The 17,570-nt window shown below is 48.4% G+C and overlaps 1 protein-coding gene across 3 annotated transcripts in view; it reads right to left on the reverse strand.

Moving 5' to 3' along the window:
- Window positions 1–14,418, reverse strand: part of ranbp10 (RAN binding protein 10) — a 142,069-nt gene extending 127,651 nt beyond the window's left edge. For 2 of the 3 annotated variants that reach the window (XM_078210965.1, XM_078210964.1), the window contains exons 1-3: window positions 14,217–14,410; window positions 13,402–13,513; window positions 13,251–13,303 (exon numbers count right to left, since the gene is read on the reverse strand). In XM_078210965.1, the coding sequence (XP_078067091.1) occupies window positions 13,251–13,303; window positions 13,402–13,513; window positions 14,217–14,409 (358 nt within the window). In that variant the 5' untranslated portion in view covers window position 14,410. Of the gene's footprint in view, window positions 1–13,250; window positions 13,304–13,401; window positions 13,514–14,216 lie in introns of all 3 variants that reach the window. The other variant, XM_078210963.1, reaches the window with a different exon arrangement.
- Between the last annotated feature and the right edge of the window lie 3,152 nt (window positions 14,419–17,570).

The following is a 17,570-nucleotide window of genomic DNA, read 5'->3' on the forward strand; positions in this document are numbered from 1 at the left end:
AGCAGAGGCTCTTCCATTCCTGAATTCAGGATCCCTCTACCTGCCTCATTTGCAGTCACACCCTGCTGTCCTTGACCACTGACTGAATTAGAGGTACTTAATCTACCAGGTGTGACCGCCTCCTGAAACAAAGTGTCCAGGTAACTCTCCCCCCTCCCAGATGTGCCGCAACATCTGAAGTTCAGTCTCCAGCTCATCAATTCTGAGCCGAAGTTCTTCGAGCAGCCAACACTTGGTGCAGAGGTGATCATTGCAGCTCACACCATGACTAAAGTAAAGTAAAGGTATAGCAGAGAGTACAGGTTTTTCAATTTTTAAAACAATTCCTTTCCATTTAAGAAAAATTACTGTTGGCCACTAAACAGACACCAAGCCAGCCCATCACAAAATATGCATTTGTTTTACTTCACAATGCAAACAATGACATACAACCAACTCAGCGCGTTTAAAAGGTCGGGATAGAGATAACTTTATCCCGACCTCAGAACTCAGACAGAAGTGGATCTCTGATGTAGCCTGCTGCATGAAGGTCAATAACTTTATATTCTGCAGTGCCATCAACTGTGAAAGATCCTTTATTTAGGAACTGATAATTCAACACTCAGAATGCCTTCCAACAAGCTATATCACACACAAGAATGACCTGTAACATCAATAATAAAACATTCTTAAGCTGTTCTATGAATAAGAAGGAAAATTATTCAACATTGGAGAGATCAATGTGTGCACAATGCAGATCAGGCAGTTGTGGATAGTATCATCCACTGCCCAAAGATCTCTCATAATCTTGGGCGAGGTCCAAGAAGGTTACAAATGTTAACGCAACAGATAATCAAAACATGTGGTGGGTATGGTTATGCTGCCTTAAATAGTTCAAACATCAAGAGGATAAATCCAAACACATGACTTGAGTCAGCTGGGATGATTAATAGCTATTGCAACCTCGTTTGATTGCCTCAAGTCATTGAGAGGAATTCCTCAGCATTTTTACTAAACTGGTCATAGGTTTTATTTGTCTACCTTTGGAGATTGTGGTCTGAGATGGGTAAATGATGTACATTAGTTGCATCACATCTAGATGAGGCACGGTTGATAGACTTGGTGGCCTCTTTCCACTTCCTTCTGTACATGCTGAATCACACAAGCATTTGGGCAAGGATGACAAAATAAAGGTTTGCCCCAATAATACATGAATGAATGATCAAATTTTAGAGTCACTCCATGAAGCTGATGATTTAATGCAACCCTATATTTGATAAGCTCAACAATGCAAATCATGTAAAAAGTATATTTTGTTCATTACAGGATCAGTGTGGCTAAATAACCTGGCAAAGACTGTATATAAAGAAACTGAACTCCAGTGAGAAAGTTTGTCCTTTCATTTCATCACATTACTCAATGATTTTGGTGTTCATTACTGTTTTTTCTTATTCTTCTGGTTAGAACACCCAGCACCAACTTACTTAACCCACCCAATGATCTAAATATCTAAATATTTCTCAATTTAATCGTATTGTAGCTCTTTGCTCTATTACAACATTTAAGCAAACTGTTCAAATGAATTTATATCCATTTTAAAAATCTAAGGTTACTTTATATTTGAACTTTCATAGTGGTTAGCATCCATAATGGAAATTCACAAGTAACTGAGTCCTCAAATTTGTATCTCATGCAGTAAAGTAATTAAGCTGGATTCTCCAGTCTCATCCCTGGTGGGAACCATTGCGAGCGAGAATGGAAAATTTGGCAAACCAGCGAAATCTCCATTCAGAGGCACCGGAAAATCCCAGTTGCGAACGAGAACAGAGAATTTCAGCACTTGGTCTGTAGCCTTGTATGCTACGGCGTTTCAAGTGCTCATCTAAATAATAAAGCAATCGGCAAGTAAAATAATAAAAAATACATATAGTGCGTGTTCCACATGGTGACTCAAATAATTGGAGTCATCAGTTGAAACAGGGCTAGAGAATTACAGATAATTAGACCAGGGCATGTAGGCAGAGTTCAGTCCCCATTTTAAAGTTATGCATTCTCTCAAATTTTATATTTCCATAATAAATACTCGTGTCCATATCATACTGAAACTGTTTCCAAAAACTGGTCACATTGTAATTATACCCTCACACCAATCATGCTACTGTAGAGCCTCAGCTCACATGCTGTACTTGTAGTGTGACAAGTTTATACAGGTAGCTCTCTTCGTGAATGTAGAGATCAAAATATGATGGAATAGTTGATAGGAAGGCTGAGTGCATATTTTTAGTGTTTTAAAATGTGAAAAACTGTTTAACTGTTGTTATTTTCTTAATTGAAGGGTAATAGGCACTGGTACATGAAGCACATTAAGCAATGTTGATAGGACCATAATAATAATAATAAACTGCATTTATGCAGCACTTCTAATATAGAGAAGTACCCTATTATGTAGATGAAAGACTGTTGGCTCGAACTGAAATTAGGATGCATGACTGAAAACTTGGTTAGAGGAATGATTTTTGAAAAGGTTCCAGAGGTTAAGAGTTTCAGACTGCACAAGTGAGACACTTGCAGCCTATGCCACAAAATAAAATCAGCCATGATTGAATGGCGGAGCAGACTCGACGGCCGAGTGGCCTAATTCTGCTCCTGTGTCTTATGGTCTTATGTGGCAAGGGAGTGTATTGCTCGAAAGCTGGAGTCAAGAGAAAGAATGAGAGCAAACAAAGGGACAGAAGAGTGCAGGTATAGAGCAAGGGCTAGGTAGATCTTATGGCACAGTGGTAGTGTCCCTACCTTTGGGTCAAGTCTCACTTCATGTGTTCATAATGTGGCCAAGCAGGTTGATCATCAGCCTGCAAATCCTTCCAGTACACCTGATGGCAGGCAGCAAAGAGTAGGAGAGTTTCTTGGTCAGCAGGCAGTGGCAAACCACTGGAGTACTTTGCCAATCGGAATCATGGACTATTCCAATGTAAGTCTGTGTCATTAACTTAGGGTAGGGCATCTGAAGGAGGGTGAGGACTAGGATCTTAAATAAATACTTTAGAGGCAGGCAGCAATGTTAGCCAGTAAAGATGAGGATGAAATACAAGAAAGATGATGTAGGATAGGCAGATTCAGGACAGGTTACATGCAACACAAATTTGGACAAGTCAGGCTTATTCGTTGCAGATGAAAGCAGGTCAGGAAGATAAGTATTGGCGCAGTATTGTCAGGAGGAACAAAATGGCATATTCAAGTTTTAGCAGCTCTGTAACATTTTTTAGCTCGGTCATTTTACTGCGAAGTAAGTGGTGATAGTGATAGGGCGCAGGGTTTAATGGATAGCAGAAGGTCAAAAGGAGCTAGTGGGAAGTCTAGTTTGTCCTAGAGGTAAGGCCCATGGTGGGGGTGGCTTTGGTCTTAGCAATATTGACCAGTCAATATTGGCTGGTAACTCAACCAGTATTTGCTGTCAGGCAATTTATCTGACAGTATAGAGGGTAACGGGGTCAGAAACAGATGCAGCTGAGTATTACCAGACTGCATGTGAAAACCGACCCCGCTTGTGGAGCAAGTTGCCGAGCAGCAGCATATAGATTCTTGGTGGGGCGAAAACTAAACGAGGAAGAAAAATAAATGCTAGGGACGCACGGGTTCCTTCAGTTTTCTCTGAACTCACAAGCACTTAACTTACACACAGACAATTAAATTAGCTCATGACCATCATCCAAGAATAACTGGGAGCACATGGATTGGTAACTAGGTTTGAATCATGTTGAAACCAAACATAATAAAATACATTGGCTTCAGAAGTGTAATTACACTAAACCTAGAACTAAAACAATGCGAATCCCGTTGCATACCAACATTTGGTTGCCATTGGATTTTCAATCAGTGTCATACATTGAATTTGTTTTGTGATTAAGATCAATATTAGCATCAACTTGACATGTGATTATTTAATTTAGTTCTTTCCTTTCATTCTTTACTATAATGAATATAAATGAATTTAAAAACATAAGATTTCTGTTATGATTACCCTGCACAGAACTTAGCGGCAAACCTCATCATTTCAGCACAAAATGTGGTCAACTACACAACAGCATTCTTTAATAATAAATAAATGCATTGTTTTTGAGAGTTATACTAAATCATGCAGTCCAAAGCTTCCATCTGCTGTCTATGATCTGTTAGCTGATCTCAGCCACAAACATACTTTGTTTATCTGTGTCCCTGAGCTAGAAAGGGGAAAAAGCATCACCAGAGCAGAGTCATTAAGTACGTTCAAGGCTGAGATAGACAGGTTTTACTCAGTAAGCAAATCAAGGGTTATGGAGATACGGTAGGAAAGTAGAGTTGAGGATTATCATATCAGATCAGTCATGATCTCAAATGAATGGTGAAGCAGACTCAATTGGCTGAATGGCCTACTTTTGCTCTTATAGCTCACACTCCTGATCACTAATCAGAACTGGCATCCTGGAAAAATACCAAAGTCAACAGCTTGAAATGGGGAAAATTGGTAACAGCTACAATAAAATATATCATGTCAGTGGGTACAGTGCAAACAAAACTGCTTATCCAAACAACAAATATGAACAACTTTACCCCAAAATGTTAGAAGGCACAAGATAGGATGGCAACCTTGGGAACCTCAATGAGATAAGGACCAAGAAAAGATTAATTAAAAAGGAAAGTAAACCAAACAATCCAGCGCTTACTGTACCTTACTACCATAAATCCTCTAAATGTTCCAACAAAAATGTTAATCTGTGCTTCAATATATTAATAAAAAAGCCCATCCCACATCACTGGGTATATGAAAAATGGATACTGAACCAGTTAAAAAGTTTGAGAGAAAGAGTTCAGGAAGGTTAAAGGAAGGCTAAGGCACTAATGGATATAAAGAAGACAAAGACTTGAAACATTGTGAACTGGGGAGTCAATGTAGATCAGGAAGAACTGGAGGAAGTGGGCTTGGTTTGAGGCAAACATGCAGAGTTCTGGATAAATTAGTGCTTACGCAGGCAGAGGATGGAAAGGGAGCAAGGACAGCATTGCAGCAACCAAATCAAGGCCTGACTATCTCCAGAAGCTTCAGCAGCAAAAGATCTGAGGGACAGCAAAGATAGGGTGTGCTACAGAGATCACTAAGAATTTAGATGGAGTATAAGGTTCTTGATCGAACAAGATAACCAAAGGTTATGAAAACAGAAAATGCTGGAAAATCTCAGCAGGTCTGACAGCATCTGTGGGGAGAAAATAGAGCAAATGTTCAGTCTGGATGACCTTTCATCAGAGCCACTTTGACAAAGGATCATCTAGACTCGAAACGCTGGCTCTATTCTCTCCCCACAGATGCTGTCAGACCTGCTGAGATTTTCCAGCATTTTCTTTTTTTGTTTCAGATTCCAGCATCCGCAGTATTTTGCTTTCATCAAGGTTATGAAAAGTATGTGTCTGGCGAGGGTGTAGAATCAATCATAAATTTAACTTCAGTCTTCTCAGTGCTTAGCTGCAGCACATCAAACTTCATAAGCAGCAGGACAACACTGAGGGAGTTTAGAGAACTGGTGGAGAAATTCATCTGGGTATCCTTCGTGTACACGTGAATGCCACCGTGTGTGGACATCACCAAGTGGGAGTATACAGTTGGAGAGAAAGCTCCTAAAGATAGATTTGTAAATGACAGTGAGCAGGTGGGAAGAGAAGCAATCATTGAAGATGTTCTGGCTACATTCAGACAGGATGACATTGAACCATATGAAAGGCAGTCCTGTGGAATTGAACAGCAAAGTGGATGTCCAACAGTAAAATTCACCAGTCCCAAACCACAGAAGCATTCTTCCACAGCAGATCCCTTCCCCCAGGTAGGCAGATCCCTTCCCCCAATGAGCAATAGCTCAGTCATTACTTTTGTAGTGAAAAGAAAATGAATGCACTCGAGACAGAAGCAGCAGAAATTGATAGTAAAGGGATACAGAAAGTACCAAGCAATATTAACATCCCAACAAATAGGGTGGGAATTAAACTATAAAAAACAGGGAATGCACCTCACCACATACATGCTTGTTGCCATTTTGCAGTGATGAATTACTGTATGTATTCCCCATCTAGGGAGAAGTACACTTAATTATATTTAAATCAGGCGCCCAAAATGCAATTAGGGACCTTATTTAAATTTAACAACTGCCATCCAGATCTCCCAGTGCTTGAGAAACTTGGCAACAAAAGGTAGATGGAAACTGCTGGCTGAAGGCAGCAAAGGTCTTTCACTAGCACTCTTTGTAGGCCAGGAAAATCAAGACTGCTCTTCTGGTCTCTAGCTTCCATGATCAGCAATATTTCCATGCCCCAATGTTCTGTATGCCCTGGGATCACAATTGCTGGAGCCTGACTTTCAAACACTTGCACAAATGCTATGTTTCTCAAGTGCTGGTGTACCTTCACTATAGTGAAGAGAGAGCACAGATTCCAAGAAGCTACAACATATTGCAGAATGACCATAAAGTAAAGTAGAGATGAAATACATTCAAAGTCATTTTATATCTGAAAAAAAATCTAATAGATTTCAATCTATGTACACAAGGCTAAATTTTGAATATTCAAGTGCAACTTCAAATCAAAGGCAATGATATTAGATCATTGTTCAAATAGATTTAACTTTTAGTAAGAAGGATGCAGTGTAATAAAACAGATCAGTTAGTTAAAAAGACATGTCCTTACTTTATCAAAGTATGGAAATTTGCCTGGAGACTGAACAACAATTATATTCTGCTTGTGATGGTGCGCAGAAGTTAACTAAAGCTCTAGATTTGTAATTTTGAATGCACAAAATAACTAGCTACATACTTATGTTAATTATGCAAAATATTATCTTGCTTTAACATATTACATATCTCTTTCAAAACAATTTCTTGCACAGTTCATAATTACATGAAACACAATTACTCCATTGCACATGAAAACTTTGACCCAGTTTGCATTTTGATATTCTGTTGAACACGAATGATCATGATCCAAGATTACCCAACTGTTGAGATCCAAAACAATAGGCCCTGCCAGGTAGGATTAAGGAGAACCCTAAGGCGTTCTATAAATGAGAAGAGTAAAAGGATGAGACGTGACAGAATAGGGCCTATAAAAGGTGAAGGCGGGAAAGTCTGTACGGAACCAGTAGAAATGACAGAGGTGCTCAATGAGTATTTTGCCTCGGTTTTCACAGAGAAGGACCTGGGTGGATGCACTACGGGCGTGCGGTGGACTGAAAGGATTGAGTATGTGGACTTTAACAAAGAGGTTGTGCTGGAATCTTTGAATGGCATCAAGATAGATAAGTCGCCGGGTCCGGATGGGATGTACCCTAGGTTACTGTGGGAGACGAGGGAAGAGATTGCAGAGCCTCTGGCGATGATCTTTGCGTCGTCGATGGAGACGGGGGAGGTGCCGGAGGATTGGAGGATAGCGGATGTGGTTCCTATTTTCAAGAAGGAGAATAGAGATAGCCCAGGTAATTACCGACCGGTGAGTCTAACCTCAGTGGTTGGTAAACTGATGGAGAAGATCCTGAGCATTTAGAGAGGTTTAGTATGCTTAAGAATACTCAGCATGGCTTTATCAAGGGCAGATCGTGCCTTACGAGCCTGGTGGAGTTCTTCGAAAATGTGACTAAACACATTGACGAAGGGAAGGCGGTAGATGTGGTTTATATGGATTTTAGCAAGGCGTTCGATAAGGTCCCCCATGCAAGGCTTCTAGAAAAAGAGAGAGGGCATGGGATCCAAGGGGCTGCTGCCCGGTGGATCCAGAACTGGCTTGCCCAAAGGAGGCAGAGAGTGAGTATAGATGGGTCTTTTTCTAAATGGAGGTCGGTCACCAGTGGTGTGCCCCAGGGATCTGTTCTGGGACCCTTGCTGTTTGTCATTTTCATAAGTGACCTGGATGAGGAAGTGGAGGGATGGGTTGGTAAGTTTTCCGATGACACGAAGGTTGGTGGGGTTGTGGATAGTCTGGAGGGATGTCAGAAGTTACAGAGAGGCATAGATAGGATGCAAGACTGGGCGGACAAGTGGCAGATGGACTTCAACCCAGATAAATGCGTCGTGGTCCATTTTGGTAGGTCAAATGGGATGAAGGAGTACAATATAAAGGGAAAGACTCTTAGTACTGTAGAGGATCAGAAGGACCTTGGGGTCCAGGTCCATAGGACTCTAAAATTGGCCCCGCAGGTGGAGGAGGTGGTTAAGAAGGCGTATGGTGTGCTGGCCTTTATCAATCGAGGGATTGAGTTTAGGAGTCCGGGGATAATGATGCAGCTATACAAGACCCTCGTCAGACCCCACTTGGAGTACTGTGCTCAGTTCTGGTCGCCTCATTACAGGAAGGATGTGGAAAAGATTGAAAGGGCGCAGAGGAGATTTACAAGGATGTTGCCTGGATTGAGTGGCATGCCTTATGAGGATAGGCTGAGGGAGCTCGGTCTTTTCTCCTTGGAGAGACGAAGGATGAGAGGAGACCTAATAGAGGTGTATAAGATGTTGAGAAGCATAGATCGGGTGGACTCTCAGAGGCTTTTTCCCAGGGTGGAAATGTCTGCTACGAGAGGACACAGGTTTAGGGTGCTGGGGGGTAGGTACAGGGGAGATGTTAGGGGTAAGTTTTTCATACAGAGGGTGGTGGGAGAGTGGAATCGGCTGCCGTCAGTGGTGGTGGAGGCGAACTCAATAGGGTCTTTTAAGACACTCCTGGATGAGTACACGGAGCGTAATAGGATGGAGGGTTATAGGTAGGTCTACAAGGTAGAGATGCGTTCGACACAACTTGTGGGCCGAAGGGCCTGTTTGTGCTGTAGTTTTTCTATGTTTCTAATAACCTAACCATTAAACTGTCACAATATTCCACCACAAGCAAATGTATTATTTTGTACTCTGTATAACAATTAAAAACATCAAGTTTACAGTAGTTGGCAAGGGAATCAGAAGGGAGATGGTATAAATGATTTTACGTAGCAAGTTATGATCTAGAATGCACTGCCCGAAAGGGTGGCAAAAGAGGATTCAATAGTAACTTTCAATTATTCATCCAATTGCTTTTTGAAAGGGAAAAATCTGCATGGCTCTGGACAAAAAGGTATTAATTGGATAGCACTTTCAAAGAAAACAGCTCAAGCACAGTGGGTCAAATCGGCTATGCTGCATCATTCTATGGTTCAAATTTAAACAAAATTGAGTCTTTTTCTTATTAGTTCCACATTCACACATGCCTGCTCAGGTTGAACGATGAAACAAATAATCTTGGCCTTCTGGTCAATTCCAAGTTGTTGTGCTGACCCTGCATCAGCTCAGTTATCAAAGCCACATTTTTAGATCTCCACAGAATTGCCGACTTGCTAATTCTTTTCCTGCACCTAACACATACTTGATCACCTGTCAAACTGATACTTTGAATGTCGTAACAAGCACCTTCACTCCTCACCCACTCACCTCACCACCATCTCCCATGCTTCTTTCATAAAGGTCAGTTAATTTAGAGCATTTATGGGCTATATTGCCCCTTGCTTCAAGTATGGCACTTTCATCAGCCCTTGCCTTGTCAAGCGCCATGAACTCCCTACATGTATATGGTCTCAATCACATCCTTTATTCTTTTTATTACACGTTACTGCCTTCTCCCTGACTGGAAGCCAAACTTCCAGGCATTATTCATGCCTTTTTTTGTGGATCTTCATCCAAAACCAATTCACTTTGCATTCTCTCTCTTCCTTTCAAAATTATCCCATCAACCTTCTGCTCCACTTCAGTCTATTCCTTATCATTCTTTTCAGTATCTTAAAGGCCCAAGATATATTTCTTCTCATTTGGAGGAACTACATACATATTCATAGAATTCCTACAGTGCAGAAAGTGCAAAGGAAGAAAAATATTCCTACAGTGCAGAAAAAGGTCATTCGGCCCAATGAATCTGCACCAACAACAATCCCACCCAGGCCCTATCCCCATAGCCCCACGTATTTACCAGACCCTATATCCATAACCCCACGCATTCACCCTGCTAATCTCCCTAACACTAAGGGGCAATTGAACACGGCCAATCAATCTAACCCGCACTCCTTTGGACTGTGGGAGGAAACCGAAGCAACCGGAGGAAACCCATGCAGACACGGAGAGAACGTGCAAACTCCACACAGGCGGAGGAGGCCGGAATTGAACCCAGGTCCCTGGTGCTGTGAGGCAGCTGTACTGACCACTGTGCCACCCAAGAAATGTGAAGACCCCAAGAAATGTACCCAATATGGATTCTGGTCTACCTAATAAAATCTGCTTGCACTCCCTGAAAGACCCTGTAAGTAAAAGCCCCATCCTCGTGTTCCAAAGCCATAATGTGCAAGTTGTCCTAAAAGCACATGGGAAATTTTATACATGTTCAAATTATAAAAGATTTTGATTTGATAAGAATAAACCTTTTTCAATGACAATGTTCAGTAATCAGAGGACTCAGATTTAAGATAATTTGTCAAATTAGTCAGTGGGTTGTTATGAACTAGGGTGCACTCCCTGAAAGGGCGGTTGATGCAGATTCAATAGCAATGTTCAAAAGGGAATCAGATACAAATCTACACACACAAAATTGGAAACCATTTCCATGTATAAAGGTTAACAGCAGGGTGGTATAACTCATTGGACAACACTTTAGAAGAGTTAGCAGAGGTGCAATGAGTCAAATAGTCTGCTACAATGCTCAAATGATTCCAGGTTTGATCTCCGGTGTATGCTGATCTCAACTGTACTACATCTAATCTCGGCATACAGAGGTCAACAAAGGAAGAAATAAATTATTGGCCAGATTATCTATTCTGAATGAGAACCAAACTTCTGCTTCAGGAAACCAGACATGTCAGCAATAGGCAAGAGTGGAATTAAGTAAATTGTGATTCTCCTACAAAAGCACTTTCAAACAATGTACCCGCAGTCATGCACTGTCTAGATTTGCACAGCTAAAAGGATCTGGATAAGATCTGAGATGATTGGTTATGAATCAATGGACGCTGACAATGAGAGTCATCACCTTTAGGGGAGGGGAAGGGAAAGAAAGCTCTTTGCAGCAGCTTTTTACATTTGATGGAGTGATGGAAAGGAATTTGGAAATACTGAATGTCAGGTGAAAAAAAAAAAATCAATAAACGTGTTTCTTATATTATCAAGTCAAAAATGCAATTTAAACTCATCACCCAATTCCTGAAAAAAAATACACAATGACACATAGCTAACAAGCCAATATATTCCCTGTTGTTTCTGAACATTTCTATACCCTCTTGATTTGAAATTGACCATAAAGACTCCAAATTGACCATATCTAGCAGTTTCTCTCAGTTTCAATTTTACTAATCACAATTAATTCAGTATTGTGCCTCAAAAAATTAAAAACATCCCAGCAACTGGTCAAATTGCAATGCCAAAAGAAATATTGCATATGTGCTAATTTGAATATAACTGACAATATCAAGTGTTCAACTCCATTGTTGACAAAATGTTGTTTCGCTTTGGACAGGTAAAATATTGTTAATTCCAATTTTTTTTTTAAAGTGCCATCTTTTCAATGTGGTTATGTGTACACACAAGATTTGGGCAACTTCGGACAATGGTTCCCAAACTCAGATTGGATAGATCTTACAGACTGTCCATGAACAAGTGGAGCAGTGAGCAAATAAGTGGTGAATGGGACCACGTTTGGAGGTAGGAGTGGAGTCTGGGCAACATGCATGCAACGCAGAGTAGGTGGACTATTTCACCTTGGAAGGGATTGAGCGCAGAGGAGTGCTAAGAGCAGCAGGATGATTGTCAGATAGAACTGCAGCTATCCAGAATGATAGTGGGCACAGAGTTCAGGGGAGATTTTTGAAGTTTAAATTCAAAGAAGAAAGCTGTCAAAATAGGTATGCCTTTGGTGCCAATATAATTTAGGGGGGGGGAGCGTGCATATTAATCCATTTGAAAGTGGGTCCTTCAGACAAAAAGTTTGAAAATTACTGGTTTAGAAACTGATTTATTATTGTTCCATGAATTAGTATAAAGTGAAAAGTACTGTTTCTTGCGTGCTATATTGACAAAGTATACCATTCATAGAGTACATAGTGGAGAAAGAAAGGAGTGGGTGCAAAACGTAGTGTTCCAGTCATAACTGGGATGTAGAGAAATATCAATTTAATATAAGGTTGGTCCATTCAAAAGCCTGATGGCAGCAGGGAAGAAGCTGTTCTTGAGTCAATTGGTACTGAGTTGGCTGCTATTGAAACTACTTTTTCCCCCAATGTTGCAGCCAAAATTGCTCAGTCTCAATGTCTCTGATGTGGAGAGTCGATGCAACACTGAGCTTTAGCACTAGCGTGGTCAGGATGGAATGCAGTTTAGAACTACACATGTAAAATAATATTAGTACTGATGTAGTGCATCATCAGCATCTCAAAGAGCTCGAGACTAAACTAGCATTGAAGACTCTTGAGGCTAATTTAGACATGTTGGCAAATGTTTTTGGTACTAAATACTGTTTCAGCCTTTCAATGAACCTACTCAAGATTTACCAAACTTCACTGCATTTGTGAAATACTGTAAGAAGTCTCACAACACCAGGTTAAAGTCCAACAGGTTTATTTGGTAGCAAATACCATAAGCTTTCGGAGCACTGCTCCTTCGTCAGATGGAGTGGATATCTGCTCTCAAACAGTGAGACTTCTTACTGTGCTTACCCCAGTCCAACACCGGCATCTCCACACTTTGTGAAATACTGACAGACTGTGGTTCTAATTAGAGTCGGTTGGTACGTGATCTCAGACTTTTATATCCTTTTTCAAAATCAAATTAGTACAGCCACACTGGACAGCTTGGATTGCCATAGACATGAATATAACACCTACAGATATATATTAACAAGCAACACACACAATGCTTTCTTTCAGCCGCCTCTGCTGCAAAGACGGCCAATTCCCCGGAATGCATGCAGCTGTCACGTGATCGCATGCTAATAATGTCAACAAATGTACCAGGAAAGGGCACGTGACCACGATTCCTGATTTACTGGGGTTTGGAAAAAATAAAAAATAAATCACATCTTAGCGATAGGTGGACCCCGATCGTCCCAGACCACCGGAACCTTCAGGCAGGAATTAAGAGCGTACTTTAATCGTGCCTCCCAATAAAAAACATAGGCAAAAAAATAAATTGCATTTGCTTTATTTTGTACTCGAACCATCCAGGTCTTTAAACACCAACAACAATGACAAAACCATGACTTACCGGGCAGCCGGTTCATATTGACACCCTGGGCTGACAATCCGATTCCCATATACCTGCAAAGCAACGAAAGCTGCAATTATTAAAAAGGAATCGTCCACCGCCGTGGAAAAAAAAAGTCACGTAATGTCAGAGCCGGCAGCAATGGACTTACCCATCTCTGCCTTTGCTAACGATCTTCACCTCGAAGTAATATATGCCACAAGCAGCGGGGATCGGGTGCGTTGCACGAACCGATGCAGCATCTTTGTGATTTTTTCCGTGACCTGATTTAAGCACAAAAAAAAACAATAATCACGTTCGGAAAAGGCACCTGACGCAAATTTTAGCAGCTGAATTATTCAAAGCCAACAACCTCTCGCCATGGAATTGCGTCAGTGTTAAAACAAAGAGAACCAATAAAGGGAACAAATACATATTTTTTTTCTTTTGCAAATCCATCTCAACCCAGCCGTTGTCGAAACATTTAACAGATTAAAAAATGTACCATACCCGCGGATAGAGAAGTGCCTACACTGTCAGATGACAGCAAACAAAATTGTTAGTTTTAAACAATACACGAAGCTCAGCCAAAAAGGGATGTTTATTTTAAGCAACTACAAAACACGATACTGCACTGCCACCATTAAGACGATCTGCACACTTTGTTGTTCAAAAATCATTTGGTAATCACTTCAGCAAGCGGGCACAGCGCCAGAAATGGGGTACCACTGGAAAAAAAACCCCACATATTTGGAAAGGGCAACGTTTGGAATCATTTTAAAAACACAAATGTTAATATAAAAGGAAATATTTTCCGGAGCTCAGAGACAGATCGGTGACGTCGATTAACATTAAGATCGTTACTTGTCACAGTGCCAATCATCGCCCCTAAAACGGGCAGGGGGAAAAATCACTTATTCACAACACGATCGCCGGTCGGTTACCCTTTTTTCACAGGATTAACCGAGATTATTCCACCGAGACTACCTTTATAATGAACACGGAGGTTGTTTTGTGACAGTCCGATATAGTTGTACTTGTCCTTCGGGCTCCACGATCGAGGCAGCGGGGTCTCATCTTCGTTCACAGCCGGGTAGAGGCGCTTTAATCTCTCGTTTAACTCTTTTTCTTGATAATTCAACGCCGAGTCCCCGTGGTTTGAAGCTCCAAACTCAGCCATCTTGGATCCTATTGTGTCTATACCCCGGATAACGAACGTATTATACCGGCAGCTGATTGGCTGCCGCGCCGCCCGGGGCCGCGGGGGAGGGGGGAGTGCCGCGCTGAGGCTCACGGGAGATGAAGTCCGGCTGGTGCCGCCTCTCCGCGCCGGCCAACGGGGGCGGGACTACAGCTCCCGGGGAGCACCGCGGCAGCAAGGACACGCGTCGACGCGGCGTCGGCCGATTCGGCAACTGATTGGCTGTCGGGGACCCCCCCAAAACGTTTACATCGAGGACGTTCCGCAGCGCGGAGGATGCTGGGAATTGTAGTCCTTCCGCCCAAACTGACAGAATCCACCAAGGGGGGAGGGGCAGAGTGGGGGAGGGGGGAGGGGCAGAGTGGGGGAGGGGGGAGGGGCAGAGTGGGGGAGGGGGGAGGGGCGGAGGGGGGGGGGAGGGGCGGGGGGGGGGAGGGGCGGAGGGGGGGAGGGGGGGGCGGAGGGGGGGCGGAGGGGGGGGGAGGGGGGGGGAGGGGGGGGGGTAAGGGGGGGGGAGGGGGGGGGAGGGGGGGGGAGGGAGGGGGAGGGGGGGAGGGAGGGGGAGGGGGGGGGTAAGGGGGGGGTAAGGGGGGGGGGTAAGGGGGGGGGTAAGGGGGGGGGAGGGGGGGGGGTAAGGGGGGGGGAGGGGGGGGGGTAAGGGGGGGGGGAGGGGGGGGGGAGGGGGGGGGGAGGGGGGGGGGGGAGGGGGGGGAGGGGGGGGGGGAGGGGGGGGGGGGGGAGGGGGGGGGGAGGGGGGGGAGGGGGGGGGGGGGGGGGGAGAGGGGGAGGGGGGGAGGGGGGGGGGGGAGGGGGGGGGAGGGGGGGGGGGGAGGGGGGGAGGGGGGGGGGGGAGGGGGGGGGGGAGGGGGGGGGGGGAGGGGGGGGGGGAGGGGGGGGGGGAGGGGGGGGGGGAGGGGGGGGGGGGAGGGGGGGAGGGGGGGAGGGGGGGGCGGAGGGGGGGAGGGGGGGGCGGAGGAGGGGGGGAGGGGGGGCGGAGGAGGGGGGGAGGGGGGGCGGAGGAGGGGGGGAGGGGGGGGCGGAGGAGGGGGGGAGGGGGGGGCGGAGGGGGGGAGGGGGGGGCGGAGGAGGGGGGGAGGGGGGGGCGGAGGAGGGGGGGAGGGGGGGGGCGGAGGAGGGGGGGAGGGGGGGGGCGGAGGAGGGGGGGAGGGGGGGGGCGGAGGAGGGGGGGAGGGGGGGGGCGGAGGAGGGGGGGAGGGGGGGGCGGAGGAGGGGGGAGGGGGGGGCGGAGGAGGGGGGGAGGGGGGGGGCGGAGGAGGGGGGGAGGGGGGGGGCCGAGGAGGGGGGGAGGGGGGGGGCGGAGGAGGGGGGGAGGGGGGGGCGGAGGAGGGGGGGAGGGGGGGCGGAGGAGGGGGGGAGGGGGGGCGGAGGGGGGGAGGGGGCGGAGGGGGGAGGGGGGGGGCGGAGGGGGGAGGGGGGGGCGGAGGGGGGGAGGGGGGGGGCGGAGGGGGGAGGGGGGGCGGAGGGGGGGAGGGGGGGGCGGAGGGGGGGAGGGGGGGGCGGAGGGGGGAGGGGGGGGGCGGAGGGGGGGAGGGGGGGGGCGGAGGGGGGGAGGGGGGGGCGGGAGGGGGGAGCGGAGGGGGGGGGGGGCGGAGGGGGGTGGGGGGGCGGAGGGGGGAGGGGGGAGGGGGGGAGCGGAGGGGGGGAGGGGGGAGGGGCGGAGGGGGGAGGGGGGAGGGGGGAGGGCGGAGGGGGGAGGGGGTAGGGGCGGAGGGGGGAGGGGGGAGGGGCGGAGGGGGAGGGTGGAGGAGTGGAGGGAGGAGGGGCGGAGGGGGGAGAGGTGGAGGGGGGATGGGCGGAGGCGGGATGGGCGGAGGTGCGGAGGGGGGAGGGGCGGAGGGGGGAGGGGCGGAGGGGGGAGGGGCGGAGGGGGGAGGGGCGGAGGGGGAGGGGCAGAGGGGAGGAGGGGCGGAGGGGGGAGGGGGTTGAGTGTGGAGGGGCGGAGGGGGGAGGGGCGGAGGGGGGGAGGGGCGGAGGGGGGGAAGGGCGGAGGGGGGGAGGGGGGGAGGGGCGGAAGGGCGGAGGGGGGGAGGGGGGGAGGGGCGGAAGGGCGGAGGGGGGGAGGGGCGGAAGGGGGGAGGGGCGGAAGGGGGGAGGGGGGAGGGGCGGAGGGGGGAGGGGCGGATGGGGGAAGGGGCGGATGGGGGAAGGGGCGGAGGGGGGAAGGGCGGAGAGAGGGAGGGGGAAGGGCGGAGAGAGGGAGGGGAAGGGCGGAGAGAGGGAGGGGTGAAGGGGGGAGGGGCAGAGGGAGGGAGGGGCGGAGGGGGGAGGGGTGGGCAGGGAGGGGGAGGGGTGGGCAGGGAGGGGGAGGGGTGTGCAGGGAGGGGGAGAGGTGGGCGGGGAGGGGGAGGAGCATGCTGGGAGGGGGAGAGGCGGGCGGGGAGGGGAGAGGCGGGCGGGGAGGGGGAGAGGCGGGCGGGGAAGGGGTGGGCGGGGAGGATGAGGGGCGGGCGAGGAGGGGGAGGTGAGGGTGGGGAGGGGTGGGCGGGGAGGGGGAGAGGCGGGCGGGGAGGGGGAGCGGCGGGCGGGGAGGGGCGGGCGGGGAGAGGGAGGGGTGGGTGGGGAGGGGCGGGCGGGGAGGTGGAATGGCGGGCGGGGAGGGGGAGGGGTGGGTGGGGAGGGGGAGGGGTGGGCGGGGAGGGGCGGGCGGGGAGGGAGGCGGGAGGGGTCTGCGGGGAGGGGGTGGGGTGGGCTGGGAGTGGGTGGGGCGGGTGGGGAGTGGGTGGGGCGGGCGGGGAGTGGGTGGGGCGGGCGGAGAGGGGGAGGGGCGGGCGGACAGGGGAGGGGTGGGCGGGGAGGGGGAGTGGCGGGCGGGGAGGGGGTGGGGTTGGCAGGGTGTGGGTGGGGCGGGCGGGGAGGGGGTGGAGAGGGGGAGGTGCGGGCAGGGAGGGGTGGGCGGGGAGGGGGGAGTGGTGGGCAGGGAGGGGCAGATGGGGAGGGGGGAGGGGCGGGCGGGGAGGGGGGAGTGGCGGGCGGGGAGGGGGGAGTGGCGGGCGGGGACGGGGGAGTGGCGGGCGGGGAGCGGGGAGCGGGGAGTGGCGGGCGGGGAGGAGGGATGGAGGGGCAGGCGGCGGGGAGGGTTGGGCTGGGTGGTGAGGGCAGAGCGAGGTCGGGCGGGGAGG

The sequence above is a fragment of the Mustelus asterias genome, chromosome 4 (assembly GCF_964213995.1).
Source record: "Mustelus asterias chromosome 4, sMusAst1.hap1.1, whole genome shotgun sequence".
Lineage (NCBI taxonomy): Eukaryota > Metazoa > Chordata > Chondrichthyes > Carcharhiniformes > Triakidae > Mustelus > Mustelus asterias.